Source organism: Urocampus carinirostris, chromosome 2, assembly GCF_059441175.1.
Source record: "Urocampus carinirostris isolate Australia breed hairy pipefish chromosome 2, RoL_Ucar_1.0, whole genome shotgun sequence".
Classification (NCBI taxonomy): domain Eukaryota; kingdom Metazoa; phylum Chordata; class Actinopteri; order Syngnathiformes; family Syngnathidae; genus Urocampus; species Urocampus carinirostris.
Genome location: NC_142350.1, coordinates 25,008,353 through 25,028,761, shown reverse-complemented (window position 1 = coordinate 25,028,761; position 20,409 = coordinate 25,008,353). Strand labels below are relative to the sequence as shown.

At 41.3% G+C, this 20,409-nt stretch overlaps 1 protein-coding gene across 1 annotated transcript in view; it reads right to left on the bottom strand.

Moving 5' to 3' along the window:
- Positions 1-20,409, bottom strand: part of calcr (calcitonin receptor) — a 69,977-nt gene that overhangs the window by 31,967 nt on the left and 17,601 nt on the right. Inside the window, exon 2 of the mRNA XM_088325990.1 lies at positions 1,108-1,173. Coding sequence (XP_088182116.1) covers positions 1,108-1,155 — 48 coding nt within the window. The 5' untranslated portion in view covers positions 1,156-1,173. The remainder of the gene's footprint in view (positions 1-1,107; positions 1,174-20,409) is intronic.

Genomic DNA, 20,409 nt, shown 5'->3' with positions numbered 1-20,409 from the left:
TTTCCAAAAAGTGCATGGTAACTACAGCTATCAATTTGATCACCAAGGGGCATGGCAATTGCAGAGCAACTGACAGATTTTCCATGACAAAGGGCAGGGCAAAAGCAAATATATTAAACAATTCAACCTAAGGGGCATGGAAACCTACTCATTTTGCATAGCATCAAACAAGTTCAATTAAAGAGGTATGATAACTGCAATGCATGTAGCCTAACAACTGCGTAGTAGCTGACTTTATTAACCCAGAGTGACTGCATAGGGAGTTACAAATTTAATACAAGAGTCTTGGCAACTACATAGTGACTGTCGGCTTCATCACAAGTTACTTGTAACTGAATAGTAACTTACAACTGAATAATAATTAGTATTACAACCATTTACTCACATTAGATTTCTCATCTCAAATGAAAAATTATAGACATGGCTTGTTAAAAGAAAAAAACACTAATCATCTGATAAATCTCATGCACTGTTACAATGCTCTTTAAAGGTCACGCAGCGTAAATGATAAAAAGCACGTAAATGACGGAACAATTGCGAATAGTTGGCCTCCTCATTCGAGTTTGTTAAATCTTCTGTTATTCTGTAATTGTCATTGCAGCTCCTGTTGTTGCATGTGCAAGTATGCGAAATCCTTAGACGCGCTAGAATACTTTTCTTTATTCACATCTTTTGCGGGGTTTGGGTTGGCTTTTTGACTATTGGAAACAGTCCTCTTCTTGTTTCCACAATTTTCATCCTACAATTAAAGAAAACCTCGAGCACGAGCATGAAATCCCTCTCCTCCCCTCATGCCACCACCCCGCCTCCTGTGCTCAAGAATAATGCACCGGGTGGGCGGGAAATTGATGATAAAAGCAAGATAAAAGCAGATAGGCGAGGGGGGATATATAAAGCTCTTTGAACTCAGTTGGGCATTGATAATGCATACTTAATAGAGAAAATATTTAATTTTAAACTTTTTAATGACACCTCAAACTACGCACAGCACCTTTAAGATTAAAACCTGGCTTTTTTTTTTCTTTTTTTTTTTTTAGTATTTCATTCTGAACTAAACCAAATATAAAGTAAATGCGAGGCCACAAGAGAAATATTCAAGTTACTTACCAGTAAGAGACAGCAAAGGATCCAGAGGCAGCGAAGCGCTAATGTCATATCTTCCCCCTCCGACGTCTGTAACAAAACAAGGAAGAAAATTGCAATTTCTGTCAACTTGCCAGAAAGTGACTGACTCAACACAATGTTGTTCTTGATGTGGAATAGAGCAGGGGTCTCAAACTTAATTGTAGGGGGCCTTGGAAGCTAGGTTGGGCCGAGCAAGTTGTGTTTTACACAAAAACAGCGTTGATAAAAACATTCCGCTTTAGTTAAGGGAATAGTGTTTTAGATTTGTCCACTAGATGTCGCTGTCATGTGTAGTCCAAGGAAGACTACATACTACAGAGGCTGAAAGTGAGCAAATATCAGCCTTTTGCTTCCCATGTTTACTCAGCCTGTCTCAAAGAAAGACAAACAAGAATGGAATAAGATTTTTTAAAAGGGATAAAAAAAATAGCGAAGAAATAAGAAAATGAGGAAAAAACAAAAGAAAAAGGAAAAAGGGACTCAAAAAGTACGGAAAAAGAAAGCAAAAAAGGGAAAGAAAGAAAAGAAAGGAATTAAAGAGCAAAAAAGACAAAATGTGCAATTTTCTCTCTTTTTTCCTTTTTATTTCTCCTTCCATTTTGCCTTACTCACTGGTTTTAGATTGGGGATGTATATGACTCTCTCTCTCTTTCTCCTTTTGTCTTCTTTGCTTACATTTTTTTCTCTACCTCACTTTGTATTTTCTGTCTTTGTCTCGCTTTCTCTCTCTGGCTCCCTCTTTTCTCTCTCTTTTTCCGATCTATTTCCCTCCATATCTTTTTCCGATTTATTCCTCTTTGCCTTGTTCCCATCTATTCCTCCCTTTCTTTTTTCTATTTCTTTCTCTGACTTTGTTTTTCATGTATGTGTCTCTCTCTCCCTCTCATCTATTTCTCTCTTACTCTTTCTATCTATTCCTATCCATTTTTCCTTTTCCATCTATTCTTTTTTCTATCCATTTCTTTCTTTACTTCTCTCTCCTGTTATTTTGCTATTTTTTCTTCTGTTCCTCCATTTCTTTCTCTTACTTTCTCTTTATGTATTTCTCTCCCTCTCATACAATTTTTTCTTTTCTGTCTTTTTATCTCTCTCTGTCCCCCTCTTTTCCCCTCTTTCTAATATTCTATTCTTTTCTATTTCTCCTTTCCATCAATTCTCTCTCTTATATCTCTTTCTGTCTTTACTTGTCTCTCCCACTTTCTTGCTCTTCTTTTCTTCTCTTCCTTCCATCCCTTTTCTCTCTCACTTTCATTCTCTCTCTTTTGTCTCTCTCACTTTTTTCTTGTTCTTGGTCTTTTCCTTATCTTCCCTCTCCCCCTCTTTCTTTGTCTTTAATCAAGTGATGCGGCCCCTTGTGAGAATGTTTTTGTCGAGCATCTGGCCCCTGAGCTGAAAGGGGCTTTCCAGACGTGGAGGAGGCTTATCAATCCAGCCCAAATCCAGTTCTCCGTAAAAGTCTTTGGTGGGACACACTCTTAAATATCCAATGTACAAAGGAAAGAGTTCCGACGAAAGGGAGAGACTATGTGGCGACACACGTGTCCTTCCTGCCCTCGAACTTAAAAGGATCGACCTCGCCAGATGACTTTGCTCGAGATGTCCGTTCCACGAGAGATTGCTTCTCCATTTTGGAAAATTGCCAGGTGAGAAATAAATACAGGGAGGTGAACCATCTCTGATTGCACAGGCGAGAGAGGTTCGGCCTCGAGAGTGTGTTAAAACTCTTCATTTCTAGTTTCGTTCTGATGTCCTTTAGCGAGATGGACAAAATCTGTTCTTTTTTGAAGAGGGTTAAGTTTTTTTCATTCAAATGAATTGTCTTGATTGATATCATCATTGTATGATACCAGATTAGACATAACACTCCTGGGTATACTCAAGTGTAACCCACTTCAAGGTCTGCACACCTCTAGGTTCTTCGAAGACAGGGGTTGGAAAACCTTTGGCTCACGAGCCATTTACAGATCTTGTCACGAGTACATATGGCCCGGAGACAAAATCGAAATTGCGCAATTACCTTATGCAGTCTTTCATTCGGAGTTAATTGTAGCCGTGCGAAGTTGATACTATTAATACTGCAGTTTACAGTGAAGGAGTCACACCAACGGACCTCGTTGTGCCATTATATAGGAAACTCATTAAACAATCTACGTTCATTGTTGAGACACTTTTGATGAAAAGCCACAGAACAAACTTTAACCCAAAACAAATTCTTTACCCAGAGCATCTTAACATCATAGGCGCCGCCGCGAGCATTCTTTCCAGCAGCTCCGTGTTATTTCGCTCCTTTTGTGATTTATTGTTTTGATTGTCTGCTTCTATCTTCAGTGTTTTTCGTCCTGTTTGACAACTACACTTTGGATTATTTTCTGTCCTATCGTTATGGGTTCAAATGCACAAAAATGCGTCTATTCGAGGAATCAACTCCTTGCCCTGAAGAATTCTCGTGCCGGCATGACGAGGGGGCCCTATCGTGGATGCAGAGCCGGCGCTAGCTAAGCGGCGTTATAAGTCTTCGGTACCGTCCGTAATCATGGTAAATGTGAACTCTCTACCAAATAAGACCGACGAACTGCTTGTGCTGGTGAAAAACATAAAGCGTACAGGGAGTGCAGTTTGCTGTGTTTTACGGAAACGTGGCATGCCGAACGCTAACGTGTATCTTGGAGCTACCCGGACCGGAGCTATCCGGAGCTAACCGGCTTTAGCGCTGTTAGGGCAGACAGAGACACAAAAGCCTGCGGGAAGCGGAGAGGAGGTGGACTCGCTATCTACGTGAACAGGAGGTGGTGTAACCCTGGGCACAAATTTCCATCTGCTGCAGGGACGACGAACTTTTGGCCTAGCGTGTGACGTCATCCACTCCGCTGTTGCTAAACTACAACACGGGCCATCCCGAGGCCATCCTGTTAATCTGTTAATAAACAACAAAAGAATACTGCTGGAAGTGTGAATTTCCCTACGGGGATGAATAAAGTATCTGTCTATCTATCTATCTATCTATCTATCTATCTATCTATCTATCTATCTATCTATCTATCTATCTATCTATCTATCTATCTATCTATCTATCTATCTATCTATCTATCTATCTATCTATCTAGCAAAGCACCTAGAGCAACTTGATTGGGTGAGCTATACACAGGGAATGCACACTTGTTTCTGCTTTTCCCAACACCATCTGCACTGAAGTAAATACGTTGGTATCCTCGTTTGCGGTATTTGGTGACATTCTTACAAAAGAGCATTGCTTGCACATTGTTTTCAAACCATTATTCAGGACAAAAATGACCTCAACACTCTTAGGTAACTGAGAGAGGGAGACAGAATTGAAGTGGTATATTGATATTGATATGGGACACAGATTCTGGCATTATCTCTTAGATTTGATCACATATTTTAATGTCACACAGTGACATAAATTGCGCTGAAGAGTTGGCTTTAGTCTGGGAAGCAGCTTATGTTGAAATTTGTTTTACAATTTACAGTGTGGCTTTCTAAACATACATATACACTAATATATATATATATATATATATATATATATATATATATATATATATATATATATTCTTTTTTTTTTCCTTTATGGCTCTTTGGGTCAAAAAGGTTCCGAACAAAAACTCACTAAAAAGCATTCCTAATTCGTTTGACGATCATTGTTTAATTAATTTATTTTTCTACACAACTCCCCTTTAAAAATAAACATACGCTTCAGAATATTTTCAATACTTTTTGTAGTAATTACATAGTTTTTGTAGTATTTCTGCCATAACATTTATGTAGTCGTATTTTTGTATCATACTATGACTGTGATGGTTATTTTTGTAGTATTTATATTGTTTTGTCATATTTCTACAGCAGTTTTTGTGCAGAATATCCGGTGTATTTTCTTATTATTAATGTGGTACTTTATTCTGAGTATTTCTGCCATACTTCTGTAGTAGCATTTTTCTATAATGGTTTGACTGTCGTGATATTTCTGTAGAATTTCTGTAAAATTATTTTTGAATTATTTCCATAGTAGTATTTTTGTAGTTTTAGTCCTATTTCTGTTGAAATATTTCTGTAGTAGTATTTTTGTATTCTAGAATAACTGTTATAGTGCCCTTGTAGTATTTCTATAGTATTCTTTTATGTCTTTAATATTATAAATATTATTATTAATGGTGCAATAGTAATCTGTAGAGCTCTTTGAGAGTTGTTGTGATTAAGGGCCAAACAAAAAAACAGGACTTGTGTTGGCCTCTGACCTTTTGATTGACAACACTTCTGGGCAATTGCAAGCTTTTTATCACTGTGACAACCTATCGGGGCCTGTATTGAAAAAGAAGGTCATGGCCTGCTTCGGCTTCAAAAATCTTTAGCCAATTTTGACCGATTCAAATGTGGATTGACACACTTGTTAGTCAATTAAATCCCCAATGTAAATACTGTATGTAAACATTTGCAGTGTATTCAAATCAAAGTGCGCAGAGCAATTTGTGATTCATTTTTATGCACCGTTATTAGGCACAAATGTGCACAATCATGGATTGACTTCTGGAAAGAGGAGACAAACATTTACAACTCTTCCACAATGTCTAAATATTGTCCAAAGTCAAATACATAATGCAACATTTTTAGGGCTGGTTTGTCTCCAAGTGGCCACTTTTGGAAACGCCTAGACCTACCCTTAGAAAAATGTGTGAACGACAATGTTTAGTTTTTCGGATTGTGATCAAATCTGACAAGGTACCAGGTAAGACTTTAGGCTATTATCTCAGCTGTTTTCCAACAAAGATGGCCATGCTTCACTCCCTTGCAGGCATTTAATTGCCTAAAAAAATTCAGGGGAGAATATTAACCTATTTCTTTGTCTTCCAACTCAGAGTTAGTAGCACTTGCAGTGGGGACAAAACTTAAGAGTGTTCCCTTTTAAAAGAGACAAAAAGCGTCCAGATATTCCAAGAAGAGCATTGAATTGACTATGGGTAGGTCTTGGATTGAGATTTGAGGCCAATTTGACAGGAACCAGTGTTCTCGTTTGCCTGTGTCCCTGCGTCCTAGACGCATCGTTTTTGCTGGGGACGCATTGTGTCAAATCAACGTGCGTCCCCGGGACGCAACTTTTTTGACACAAAATTGTCATAATTACCCGATACTTTTTTTTAGCAAAGATTTACCGCACTCAACTTTTCGTCAGGCAGATACGCCATTGTTGTTTTGGTCTCGCGGTTCGAGTTTTCGTCTGCACGCCTATCTCGGAAAACAAGATTACGTCATTGTTGTGGTGGAAGTCCATCTCTTTTTAGAGAACCGGCTTTTTTTGCTCAACTCATTAAAGAGAGCCGGCTCTCAAACGACTCACTTGCTTTGATGCATTATATTACAAATCATGATGTTGTATAAATAAGTTAAGAAAAAAAGGAGAACATGAAAAAAGTGGTTATCCCTTTAATCAGTATATTACCAACAATAATTTAATGCAGAAAATGAATTAATAATTTGAATAAGAAAATGTATTGTTCTACTTAGTAATATTTGCATGTATTTTTTCCTTCTACAGTGAACGTCCAAGCTACTTCATTTTGAACTTTATTTTATAATAAACCTCATTCATGTCGAGCAACTCAGTCTCTCACAACAAAATGTTCATTAACAATATATGATATAAGGAAACACATGTACAATATAACATGTTAAAAACTACATAAACACGTTTGAAAAAAAATATGGTGTAAGATTTTTTTTGTATTTTGTAAGGGAAAATATGACAGTTTGTAAGTGCATGGAGCCGTGGAGGTTGACAGGTATGAGTATGCCTCAGAAAAAACAGTTAGTATTAGGTGAAAATCAACACAAAATTGGTCATTTCTTCTGTGTCAGTAATAAGTCGAAACATAATGAAGAAAATGATAACAACGGCAATAATTCCGGCAGGAAAAACCGGCAGATAAATTCTTCGGAAGATCGTGGAGGCAAGGAAAACTAGTGTGTTGAAGCCAACGATTCGATGAAAGAAAATAAACAAAAGAATATAGATTAATCTAATTATTTCAGCAATATTATTTTGTATAATGTAAAATATTGTTGTGAAGTGAAAAATCTTGAAGTGATAACTGATTTGTATTACCAATAAACTGTGATGATTAAAACTGAATGAATAAATAGATTTATATCATATATTTGTCGCCGATTTACAATTTCAACCTCGATAACACTAAATTTTGGGGACCCATAGATCTCTGTTGGGACCCATAGATTTTTGAGCATGCGAGTCCCCGGGACCCATCACTTTTCAGAGGTAAAATGAACACTGAGGAACTATAAGGGGTCAATGCAGTAAATATGAATAATACAAATTGGTTTCTTATCTTTTCACAACAGAAATGCTTTTTTTGCAAAAAACAACTTCAAGAACTAATATAAATGTATAAAATATTTGGAGCTAGGCTTTCATCAAATTGGGTGTTTGCCACTTTTATCCCATGAAGAACTTTCAGGAATTAGCTTACCAAACAAGGTGGGGGTCTATCCTAATTGAAGAGTGTCACGCGTTTTCTAAATGGTTCGGTGGTCTTCTAAAAGGACATTTGGAGCCTTTTATAAAATACAAATGAAGTCGAAATCAAAATGTTTAAGTTTGCGTTCATTTTCTCTTGTTTTGAAACTCTCACGGAGAGGTGATGATTATGGTCTCTCTAGCGGTGTTAAGCTCAAAGGAGTTAGCGCAATCATAATTTCCGATTTTCTTCAAAATAAAACGTCCGGTTTACAAATCTGTATTTTACTCAAACGCAAAATATAATTAATACTAAAAAATAAATAAAACGCTTTTGTCAATTGCCTTTTTGGATGGGTACATCAGGTTTTAAAGAGAAAAAAGAGAAAAGACAGGATAAGATATTTACAACATAGTGCTTAGAGACTGGCCTTAGTTCAAATAATATAGCGAAAAAGAATACAAGTGCATCAAAGCGATATTGCAATAGCGGTATCAAAAATCCCCCCAAATCCCAGTCACAAGGGTATCTTTTGCAGTTGCTTTGCAATAACATTGAACAGCAACAAAAAAAGCTCAATAAGTCGAAAAGATATGTTTTGTGTGCTTGTTTAGGGCGCTGATGGCCCTGAGAAAGAAGTACTGTAGCTCTTTCTTTGTCCTTGTGTAGCACCTAACAGAGGGGTTTGTCAGTCTATGGTTTGTCTTTTTGTTTTCATTTGTCTTGCTTTTATTGACTTCATCTGTTTTTTTTAAATGTATTTTTGTTTATTCTTCGAGTCGTTTATCTCGGTTCTTTTGGTTTTTGGGTTTTGTATCACAAATATTCCAATAATTAGGTCTTTTATACATTTATTTTCTTTTAGTTTAAGTTTTACTGACTTGAAGTTTTGTGTTGTTGTGGGTGTTTGTGCGAGGCGCAGGAACTGGAGGCAGGGGTTTTCAGAAAGAGGACTTGTGTTTAATAACCAATCCAGGAACAAAGTAGCAAACAAACATCGGGTCACAAAACAAATATCCAAACCAAATCAATCCTGACATTACCCAAAACAGAAACAAAATCAGAAATGGAAAAAGCAAGGAATCAAGTAACAAACTTACAAATGGGCCCTAAACCAATAACACACTGTCAAAACAAGAAATCAGAAACAAACGAAACCAGACCTTGTGTAGCAGTAGACTGCAAATGACCTTATAATGGATAAAGATAATTAGGGTCGGGTATGGGGATATTGGACACAGTTCTAAACAGGGTCGGCGCCCACTGGTGGATGGAGGTACACTAAACCCAAACAATGGGGTTTTGTTTTGTTTCAGATACTTTTTTTTGTGTGTGTTTAGTTCTGCTGTTTGTTTTTTTCAGGTCTTGTATCAGAAATGTACCGATCTAATAATATTGTTATAATACTATTTATTATATATATATATATATATATATATATATATATATATATATATATATTGTGTGGCACAGTTCATGTCATGGGAACCTGTCGTGGGTTCAAATCCAGCTCCAGACTTCCTGTGCGGAGTTTGTATGTTCTCCCCGTGCTTGCGTGGGTTTCCTCCGGGCACTCTGGTTTCCTCCCACGTTCCAAAAACATGCATTTCAGGTGAATTGGCCGGTCCAAATTGTCCCTAGGTGTGAATGAGCGAATGAGTTGTCTGTCCCTGTGTGCCCTGTGATTGGCTGGCAACCAGTTCAGGGTGTCCCCTGCCCACTGCCCGGAGATGGCTGGGATGGGCTCCAGCCCCCCCCCGCGACCCCAATGAGGATAAGCGGTACGGCTGATGAGATGAGATGAGATATATATATATATATATATATATATATATATATATATATATATATATATATATATGTATATATTTCTTGTTTTGTGTGTGTGTTTTTTTCTCAGGGTCTGGCGCAGCCTGTCCACCAGAAGGTGCCGAATCAGTTTGTAATTTGGACAGGCGTGTCCTATCACTGGACACCTGTCCCTAATTAGCCTGACTCTTCATAGGGACATTTTTGACAGCGCCCGTCGTGTGGTCATTTTCATTATCTACTTTTTTCTATCAATACCATTACCTTTTTGCAGTATATCCTGGTTTATGAGGTTTGGTTTTTGTGTTCTATTTTAGACCGTTTTATGGTTGTTTTCCCCATTTGTTTTTTACTTCATTGATGATTTAAATATGACATGCCATATTTTGAGCACCTTGCAAGGCTTCCTGCTTGCTGCGTTTGGGTCCACCGCGAATTACAACAGTATTTTTCAAAAATAATTCTCTCATCATTGTCTCGTGAACCAGTGTGGCATAGAAAGTAAGAAGTCAAACAAATTGTAGCTGCGTATGAAATATCGTTTGGAGCATCTCACACGGCTCGGCAGACAGACGTCTCCATAACCTAAGGTTAAATGTGAACGGCGAGGCCGTCACCACACCGATTGCTTTATTGATGACAATTTCAAACTCGAAATTGAGGCCGGGGCGTTTATTAGGAATGTAGTAGACCCAAACGAGGATGACGAAGGGCTTTAATATCATTGGACCTGACATGGGCGACCTTTTGTGTACTCGGAGGAGCTTCAATGAGAAAAATGTAGAAGATCGGGCTCATTTGATAGCATTGATCATTTTGGGCTTGAAGGAATTGTGAGCACTTATGAGTCCGGGAAGGTTCCTGCAATGACTCACTCTCCGCCCATCCATAATTGATGAGCCGAGTGACGCTTTAGCTAAGATGATGAGATGGTCCCCCCTCATTGGACGGTCTCCTAATATTACTCGGTATATTCTTGTATGTCTGGGATGAGGACCCTGGAGCCCCAGATGTGGTATGCAGGAGCATAGACAGTGGTCCCCAACCTTTTCTGTACAACGGACCGTTCTAATGGCTGAAGATATTCTCACTCCCCAGCCCAATATTAACCATGAGAAGAAAAAAAATAATAATAATCTACCGTGTAATCCAATTTCTGCACAGAAAAGTCAATCCGTATTTTAAATTGCCATTTTGTGGTTTCACTCAGGGATTGCAGTTGCGCCTCTATAAAGTGTATTAGTGTAAAAAAGTTCAATGAGTTGAGAGTTCACTGGAGTCAAAAAATAATAAAATTTAGTAGAATTGAGAATTGTTTCTATAGAAACAATAATTTATTCATTTTGTGCATATTACATTATTATTGGTAATATACTCGTCAAGGGCCCCCCAAAAATCTCTCTTTTTTTCTTAATTTCTATTCTTCATTCATTTATTTTTTTCACTTTGTCATGATTACTGATTAGCATCACCTGTGCCCGCTCATTTGGCGCCAGCCGAAGCAGGGTACCATATTGGTTCCCTGTCCTTTTTTAAGCACAGTCCTGTCACTCTCCGGTTGTCAGTCCGTCAGCAAACCTCTGTTGTTACAAGGCAAGCATTTTTGACCCTGACTCCCGCCTGTTCCGTTTTTGCACCCGTTTTTTCACCCGTCCGTTCCTGATCTCCCCGTTTTCGATTCCGATCACGTTTTTGCCCTCCTGTCCCGGCTATCGACATGTTTTTGCGTCCTTGACACCGCCATCTCCCGCTTCGGATCACGATCCGATTGCGTGAGCGGCTTGCGACTCGTGTCCAGCTAGCACCGGATCGCGGGCGCTGCCTTTCCTCTTTCTATCAATAAACTTGTGGTTAACGCTACGCACTTGGGTCCTGATTCCGTTCTGGTGTTGACACTCTTGGTTTTTTTCCAATAGTTTAGTTCAATTTCCCTTCTTTTGGTTTCATTTTTCCTACATCCATTTTTGTATCTCTGGGTGGGCACTCCCCACCCCTGCCCAACAGAGGTAACCCCCCTGGTGTGCCCTCTATTCCAAGAGACATGGAAGAGCTAAAGGCACCCATCACAGAAGCTGTTGCAATGCTATTGAACTTGACTTTGGGCTTATAGACCACAGGCTTGATATGTGTGCTGTGACCAATGGTGCTCACATTCTCATCTCATCTCATTAGCCGTACCGCTTATCCTCATTAGGGTCGCGGGAGGGCTGGAGCCCATCCCAGCTATTTCCAGGCAGTGGGCAGGGGACACCCTGAACTGGTTGCCAGCCAATCGCAGGGCACACAGGGACAGACAACTCATTCGCTCATTCACACCTAGGGACAATTTGGACCGGCCAATTCACCTGAAATGCATGTTTTTGGAACGTGGGAGGAAACCGGAGTGCCCGGAGGAAACCCACGCAAGCACGGGGAGAACATGCAAACTCCGCACAGGAAGTCTGGAGCTGGATTTGAACCCACGACAGGTTCCCATGACATGAACTGTGCCGCACAAGCGCTAACCACTGCGCCGCCGTGCTGCCGGTGCTCACATTCAAAATCTTTAAACATTAAACGTAAAAAATCAGATGACAAGCTTTCAGAATTTACTCGATGGGCTCTCATATCCTTAGTAGTTTCCGAGATAGTCAATGTCAAAATGTTCCAGAGACCTTGAAAACATCTTATATGTACATTTCTAATGTGCTTTATGTATACATGTCATAACTATCAATATTTTGGCCCATGTCAGTAATACGACATATACGAGTCTTTTTCCTCCACCGCGTCGTTTTTATCCATCGATCCAATCAGCAGTCACGACACATTGATGCACTTTCACATGATTTTCGATTCCATCATTTTTATTGCGCCGACCAAAGCGGACAGAGTCACTCATGCGTTTCAGTATTCTCGGTGACGGCACCTTTGTGCGGCGCATCTTCTCCAAGCGACAAACAAAAAATTGCCGGAAAAGACCCTCATCGAATGTCCAAAGAGGCTCGGCTTAGTTTGACGGCCGAATGAACATTTGACGGATTTGTCGGATTTGCCCGCTTGCTGATGTCCCGCTGCAGTTTGCATGACTTGCTTGTCAAAGCGGACCTTGGAGGCTGATTGACTGAAGAGCGCCTCGGTGACAAGCTCCATTTGCAAACTCGATTGTGTTAAAGCTCACTTGGCCTTCTATGTTTCTAGCTACAGAAGATTTTCTAGCTACAGATGATATTCTAGCGCAGAGGTTTCAAAGTCATTTGAGCTGGGGGCCACATGCTAGAAAAAAAACAAAAATGTCACAGGGCCCGGACTAGTAAGTTGGAGAGAGAGAAAGAGAGAGAGAGAGTGAAAGAGAAGAAAATAAATTGAAAAATGTAGTGTAAGAAAGAGATAAGTTGAGAGACAGAAGGAAAGAGAAAGAGAGAGAGAGAGAGAGAGAGAGAGAGACGGAAAAATAGAGGTAGAGAACATGGGAGTGTAAGAAAGAGAGAGAAGTTAGGACAGACAGAAAGGGGGAGAAAGAATTATATGAAAAGAGAGAGAGAGCAAGGGAGACAGAGTAAGAGAGAAAAGTGTGAGAGAAATACAGAGAGCACGTTAGAGAGAAAAAGAAGAAAGAACAAAAGCATGAGAGAAGGGAACAAGACAGAGAACGAGATAAAAAGAGTGAGCATGAGAGAGAGAGAAAGACAAAGACAGAGCCTTAAACAGAAAAAAAAAGATATGGAAATAAAAAGAGAGAGAGAGAGAGAGGAAGGAAGGAAGAAAGAAAGAGAAAAATAGAGAAAACAAGAAGAAAAGCAAGAGAGAGAGAGAGAAATACTAATAAGTAGTTATGAGAGTGGTACTTGGCCTGGGTGACATCATGTGTACCTATTTCATAGTGCAGCTCATTTTTCTTTTGTGGTTATCTCAGTGTTGTCTCGCGGGCCGTATTCAAACCCTTGGCGGGCATGATCCGGCCCACAGGCTGCCTGTTTGACACCTGTGTTCTAGGGTCTTGAGGACTTTTCTCTTGTTCTGAACGGATCCGGTAGTAAATGTACTTTTGGTAACTAGCTAGCCAATGAAACCACGTTTTATCATTTTCTGTTTGGCCCAAGATCTCCTCAATTAGGTTTTTACCCCACATATCCTGAGAGACGGCCATCCCCCATGCCACTCAAAAAGCAAAATCGACGGCGCGTACTTTATTTCTTATCTCGGGATTTTTTTTGTAACATTGTTTATTTATTTATTTATAAGCATGCTTGGCTGCGCTCAAGCAGAAGAGCACTTTGGTGTTCCAGATGCTCCAAAATGAAGCTCCTCTGATAAAAGGATCCTCTTTGAAGGCTCAGAAAACACCTGAGTTCTAAAACACTTGATATCTACCTCTGTGGATTTTTAAAAAAATAGTTGCGGGTTGTTCTTTTAAAGGGATTGAAGGGGAAAGTATGAACCACGCGATTAAGTTTTTGTTTTTTGTCTCGCTTCTTTAGCTTTCGGCCAAATACTTCTTTCATTTTCCATTATTCTTCTTCCCTGACCTTAAGGTCACCAGCACATAAACCTGTCTGAGAAAAATATTCAGATTCAGAATATTTACCAACTTATTACCATATACTTATTTAAACTTCTATACCGTTCTTTCTATATTTACGGAAATTGTGCGGGTCAGGTGTATCTCGACGTTTTCTTCTGGACAAGAATGACAAGAATAGTAAATCTATCCTTCTGTTTATTGTCATTGTCAAAGAGCAACGAAACGTGGTTGAGAGCATGCAGTCTTTCATTCACAGTTAAAATGCAAAGATCTACACAATATAGATCCAGACTAACAATCAATTGATTGAGATTTTTATTCTTTTTCCACTGGTCATCATATGCAAGGTTACAAAAATTGAAGGACAGCAGCTTTGATTAAAAATTGACTGAGCAGAAGGAGAAGAAAAAACAGACAGGTCTCGGTCCTGTCCCCTAAACAACCGGAACACTTTTCACATGATTCATGTCTTTAGATTTCATAACAAAACATTTTGAGTATCAAAAATCACACTAGCGAAATCACCAAACGTGTAAAATATGGAGAAGCATAATCACGTTTAAAATACTGCGTCCATTTCATGTTTGCCTTTATGTTCGCCTTGATATCTCACCCTCATTTTTCATCATTTGTTTTCACTAATGCAATTTTGATTTCTACCTAAGGAGCCAAAATATCCATCTTGATCCGATGAAACCCAATACCCATAAATAACCCAATCCAAACATTTAAAGTGCAAACAAGGTACCATAAAAATGAAATAGCAGCATCATTAAATCACTCAATGTTAAACTGAAATTGTGTTCGACTGTCATCATAATGGACTCGGGAAGTATGATGGGAAAAGTAGTGAGTGATAATTGTATACTGTAGTAGTGCAACCAGTTCAGTTATTGTCAGTTGGAGAGATTGATGTCCTAAGAGTATATTAGGGTGTTAAAGTTTATACCGGTGTGTTGGGGCCAGTTGAGCTACCATTCAGATATCTAATTCAGGGCTTAAACCCTAATCCTGAAGCCCCCTTATAGTAGTTCCAACCAAAACCCTAACTCCCACCAAACCCTAAAAAAAAACCTTATTTCAACCAAAACCCTAAACCCATAACTGTAAGTTTGTACTGGCATGACTGGGTAAGGAAACCATATCTAACTGAGTTTTGTGTTTGTGTGTGAGTCTAGGATCTTACCAGTTATGCTATGAGAGATTACAATTCAAGCTGAAATCCAAGCCCCTGGACCCTAACTCTAAAATCTAACCCAAACATTACCCTTACCTTAGCCCAGACCAAAAGCCCAACTTTAACTCCAACCCAAAGCCAAAGCCTGGCTTAAACCCAAACCTTACCTCCAAAAATGTAGGTTTGTACTAGCGTGGGTGGTGATCAAAACTATAACCCTGTCACGGTTGCCATGGTGCCCAATTGGCCCCGCCCGTCTGACTCCAGCTTCCGTCATGGTTGCCATGGCGCCCAATTGGCCCCGCCCGTGTGGCGCCAGCTGCAGCTTGTTGACAGATTGGCTCCCTGTCAGTATTTAAACTCTGTCCTGTCATTCCCATTTAGTCGGTCCGTCTGCAAATCTGTTTTTACACGGCAGGTCGTTTTTTCGCCTGTTTTTTTGCTCCTGTTTTGTGTCCCGTTACGATCGGTTTTGATCTCGACCACGTCTGCTCTCCCGAATTTCGATCCGTTTTTGTTCTCGACCACATCTACTCTCCTCTCCTGGCTTTCGACTTGTTTCCAATCCCGATCACGTTTTTGCTCTTTTATCCCGGCTACTGACCCGTTTTTCCGTTCCCGACACCTCATCGCTCACCCAGGAAGTCCCACTTCCGCGTCAGAGCAACCTACTCCACCAGCAATTTCTGGATCGTGTGTGCACTCCTTTCCCTTCTTCCCGATAAAACTGTGAGAAAAGTTACGCGAGTGGGTCCTGTCTCCGTTCTGCTCCTGACAGTACGGACCAACCACAAAATGGACCCAGCGAACGCTCACACCACCGCTGATTGGGGAGAGCTGGAAACTCCCTACGCACTACAGCAGATGCACCGGACAGAAGGTGAAGTCTGGCTGTTCCAGCAAAATCTACAGAGCATGCGGCGTCAGCAGAAGAAATTAGCTCAGCTAATTGAGTTCCTGTCGCGTCGGCTGTCGGCAACGGCCCCGCCTCCCGGGGGCTCTCCTCCTGCCGTGCTGTCGCGTTTCCCACCCATTCGACCCACAGACTCGCCCGCCATGGGAATTTCTGTGCCTCAAATGTGGTTTTCGGGAAAATTTGGCGCTGATCTGTCCAAGGTCCACATCGGCCTCCCCGCCGCGCACGTCCGTCTCCCCGCCGCGCACGTTCGCCTGCCCCACTCGTCCGTCCGCTTGCCCGACTCGTCCGTCCGCTTGCCCGACTCGTCCGTCCGCCTGCCCGACTCGTCCGTCCGCCTGCCCGACTCGTCTGTCCACCTGCCCGAATCGTCCGTCCGCCTGTCTGAATCGTCCGTCTGCCTGACTCGTCCGTCTGCCTGCCTGAGTCATCTGTCTACCTGCCTGGATCGTCCGTCTGTCTGCCCATCTGCCTGCCTGACTCGTCTGTCCGCCTGCCTGAGTCGTCAGACTGCCTGTCCGCCTGCCTGCTTGGCTCGTCCGTCTGCCTGCCTGGCTCGTCCGTCTGCCTGGCTCGTCCGCCTGCCTGCCTGGCTTGTCCGCCTGCCTGCCTGGCTCGTCCACCTGCCTGCCTGGCTCGTCCACCTGCCTGCCTGACTCGTCCGTCTGCCTGCCAGGCTTGTCAGTCTGCCTGACCGGGTCGTAGCACTGTGTTTTGTTTTTTTGGGACTTCTGGAGCCATCCCCTGAGGGGGGGTTCTGTCATAGTTGTCATGGCGCCCAATTGGCCGCGACTGTGTGTCTCACGGTTGCCATGGTGCCCAATTGGCTCCGCTCATGTGGCGCCAGCTGCGGCTCGTTGAGAGATTGGCTTTCTGTCTACACCAGCTCAGTAGCCTAGATGGTAGGGCGCCCGCTTTGAGACTGGGAGGTCGCTGGTTCGCGCCTCGGCCGAGTCATACCTAAGACTTATAACATTGGTAAAATGGCGGCGCCCTCTGTTGGCTGCGGCTGCATCGGCTCGCTACAAAGGGTCAGGTGTATCGACATTTCGTTCTGTGTACATTGTTACAAAGAATGACAATACAAAAAAAATTATTATTATTATTATTATTATTATTATATGAAGCTCAGCGCTCTCTTGTCTTCCTTGGACAGCCCGTCAAATGAACTTCTGCCTCACAAGACGTGGGTTCTGACTCTGTCTTGTTTGCCTGTTGATATTTTATTTTATTTTTGCCCTGTTTAATTTCGGGTTCCCGTTTTTCTCTGGTCTGTTTTTGTCCTGTTTGTTATTTTCTCCAGTTTTTGTTCCCGTCTAGTTTCTCCTGTTTATTTTCGATATCCAGATTCGTCATCCATCTTGTCTGTCCCGTCCTGTCCGGTATCGACCCCATCTGTCCAGTATCAACTCGGGCAATTGGAATCGATCTCGTCGGTCTCTGCCTTCCTGTCTTTCCACGCTAGACCGGCTTGCCTATCGTGCATAACTCCCCATTTCCCTTAAAATAAAGGCTTGTGTGAGAACGTCACGCGATTGGGTCCTGATCCTGTTCTGGTTCTTGAAAAAAACCTTCTACATGTAAGGTAAGAGCCTTAGCAGACAGGCTATCAGTGATATTATTTTATACCGTCTGAAACCCTATCCCCTCACCGAAACTGCTGCCTGTCAGGCTCTCATCAAATCCCCCCTTTCATTTGAAGGCATTCCAACAATTTCACACCGTATTGAAGAGAAACGTTCCACAGGTAGCCAAAGATGCAATTGTTTAAGAACCAGATAAAAGCCGATCAGCTGCACGAACACGACCACATCAGACGCAAAATCCATCACGGCGGGGGACGCTCACAAAACCCAAATCCCTCAACTCCGTTTCCACTCTAAGATGAAAAATTGAAAAGCTTTGCTGACAAAAAAGAGAGCAAAACTCCCCTCTGTCCCTCCTCCGACCCGCCCGATAAAAAAAAAAAATCCAGGATTTTTTTTTTTCAAAGCTTGATGAAGACCTGACCTTTTGATTCAGGCGTGTGATTGGGGGAAACACCAGTAAAACAGACTGAAGCTCTTCAACATCAACACGGTTCTTTTGTATCCAATCTGACAAAAGGCGTCAAAGTACTATTTTTCTCTGTAACCAACTCCTCAGATCAAATCAGAGCTTTAGCTTTAAAAAATAACGCACCATGCGGGGAAACAGAACTTGTATGAGAAAAAGCTGCTTAAATTCAAATTAGTTCCTTTGGTACAAGGTAACAGGGGATGCCAGTGAAGCTCTATTTTTTCTTATAAAGGGACAGTGTGTATTATTTAGCACCGCTTAGTGATAGAAAAAAAATAATTCATTAGAAAAAAATATGTATTTGAATAACAGGCAAAAATACATGAATTATCTTATAATTTGGAATTTGGAATTCAAGATGGCGGCTGCGCATGGATACATGCTTGCGGCTAGCTCTCCAGCTAATCTTCTATTTATTGCCGTTCTCTTGTCTTTTTTGCTTTCACTTTTGGACACATGTGTGGCCAAAAACACTTACAGTAGGGACGAACTTATACGGTTGGGTGGGCGTCTAAATTTCGACTTTTCGGGCACTTTTTATACCGCCCATGATATACCGAGCGAACTTCAAAGAGACCCGGCATCCTTGTGGACAGCTATTCCTCTTAATAAACGACGCCGACGGCCCCGTAAAGAAAGGAAACAGAAGCGTGGTTGCCGTGCAGGTAGATGTGTGAAGCGTGTGAAGTCCAAGCAGCAAGATGGACGCGAGGATGTAACTAATTCCACCATTCATTCCTCGCCGGACAACCGACGCTTTAAACTCAGCGCTCACGAGCGGCCACAACGCCGGGAGCTTTTGAAGATCTCGACAAAGACTACAAAGAGTTCAGCTAAGTCAAATGATTCAGCAAAGCTGAAATTTGGTCTGTTAAATATTAGATCACTTGCTCCAAAAGCTTTACTTGTTGATAACATTATTCGTGATTATAAACTTAACTGTATGGGTCTTTGTGAAACGTGGTTACGCCCGGATGAGCACTTAGCGCTAAATTATGCCTCTCCCCCAGACTACGAGAGTAGTCATATAGCACGCACGCTGAAAAGAGGTGGTGGTGTTGCGCTAATCTCTGAAAAATCGCTCAAATTTAATACACGTACCTCTAATAATTACAAAACGTTTGAGGCTCTTGTGATGCGGTCCCCTCAATTGTCAATTGATGTAATAACTATCTATCGTGCACCTGGGCCATACACAACTTTCTTAGACGAATTTGCTGAACTTTTGTCTGAACTAGTAACCTATGCAGACAAAATTATAATTATGGGAGACTTTAACATTCATATGAACTCCCCACACAGTTCACTTACTATTGCGTTTAGTTCTCTAATTGATGCATTTGGTTTTACTCAACTGGTTGACTTGCCAACCCATAAAAATGGGAACACGCTAGACTTGATTCTGACTCGAGGAGTTTTAACCTCAAACATTATGGTTCTACCGTGTACTACTGTTATCTCTGATCATTATTTAGTGACATTTGAGGTGCTAACTAAATGTAGACTTAATAAAGCTGAGGGATTTAGCGGACGCAATATAAGCACTGGCACAGTTTCTGAGCTCTTTGAACTCCTTCCTGGAGCAGTTGCGTCCTTTCCTAAATACAATGGCTCGATTGACTCACTCATGAATGAGTTCAATACCACCCTGACTAGTGTGCTGGATTCAATAGCGCCCATAAAACTAAAATCACGTCCTAAAAGACGCACACCTTGGTTTACTGATGAAACTAGAGCCCTTAAAAAAGAATGCAGGAAATGGGAGAGAAAATGGCGCGCTACCAAGCTTGAGGTTTTCCATCAAACCTGGTGTGACACCTTGTTAAAGTATAAAGCGGCCCTTGCCTCTGCTAAATCGGCCTACCTTTCGAAGGTGATTGCGTCTCAAAAGAACAACCCCAAAGCCCTTTTTGACACTGTAGCATCGCTTACAAGGCAACAGGCTATCGCAGACAGTTCGACACACTCTGCTCAGGACTTAATGGTCTTCTTCACTAAGAAGATTCAATGCATACAGGAAGAAATTGCAAAAGATATTGTTAGTACCACACGTATTAAAGGACTGAAATTTACAGATGCACGACAGGGTGGCTGCCCTGGGAAAATGGCCGGTTTTAGTGAACTGTCACTTGATGATCTCAAACAAGTGGTGAATGCGGCCAAACCGACAACTTGCCAGTTCGACCCTCTCCCAGGTTCACTTATTAAAAGTCTTTTTAGCGTCCTTGGGCCTTCAGTTCTAAATATTATAAATACATCACTCTCCTCAGGTGTAGTTCCAGCAGCTTTTAAGTCCGCCGTTATTAAACCCACACTGAAACGACCCAACCTTGAT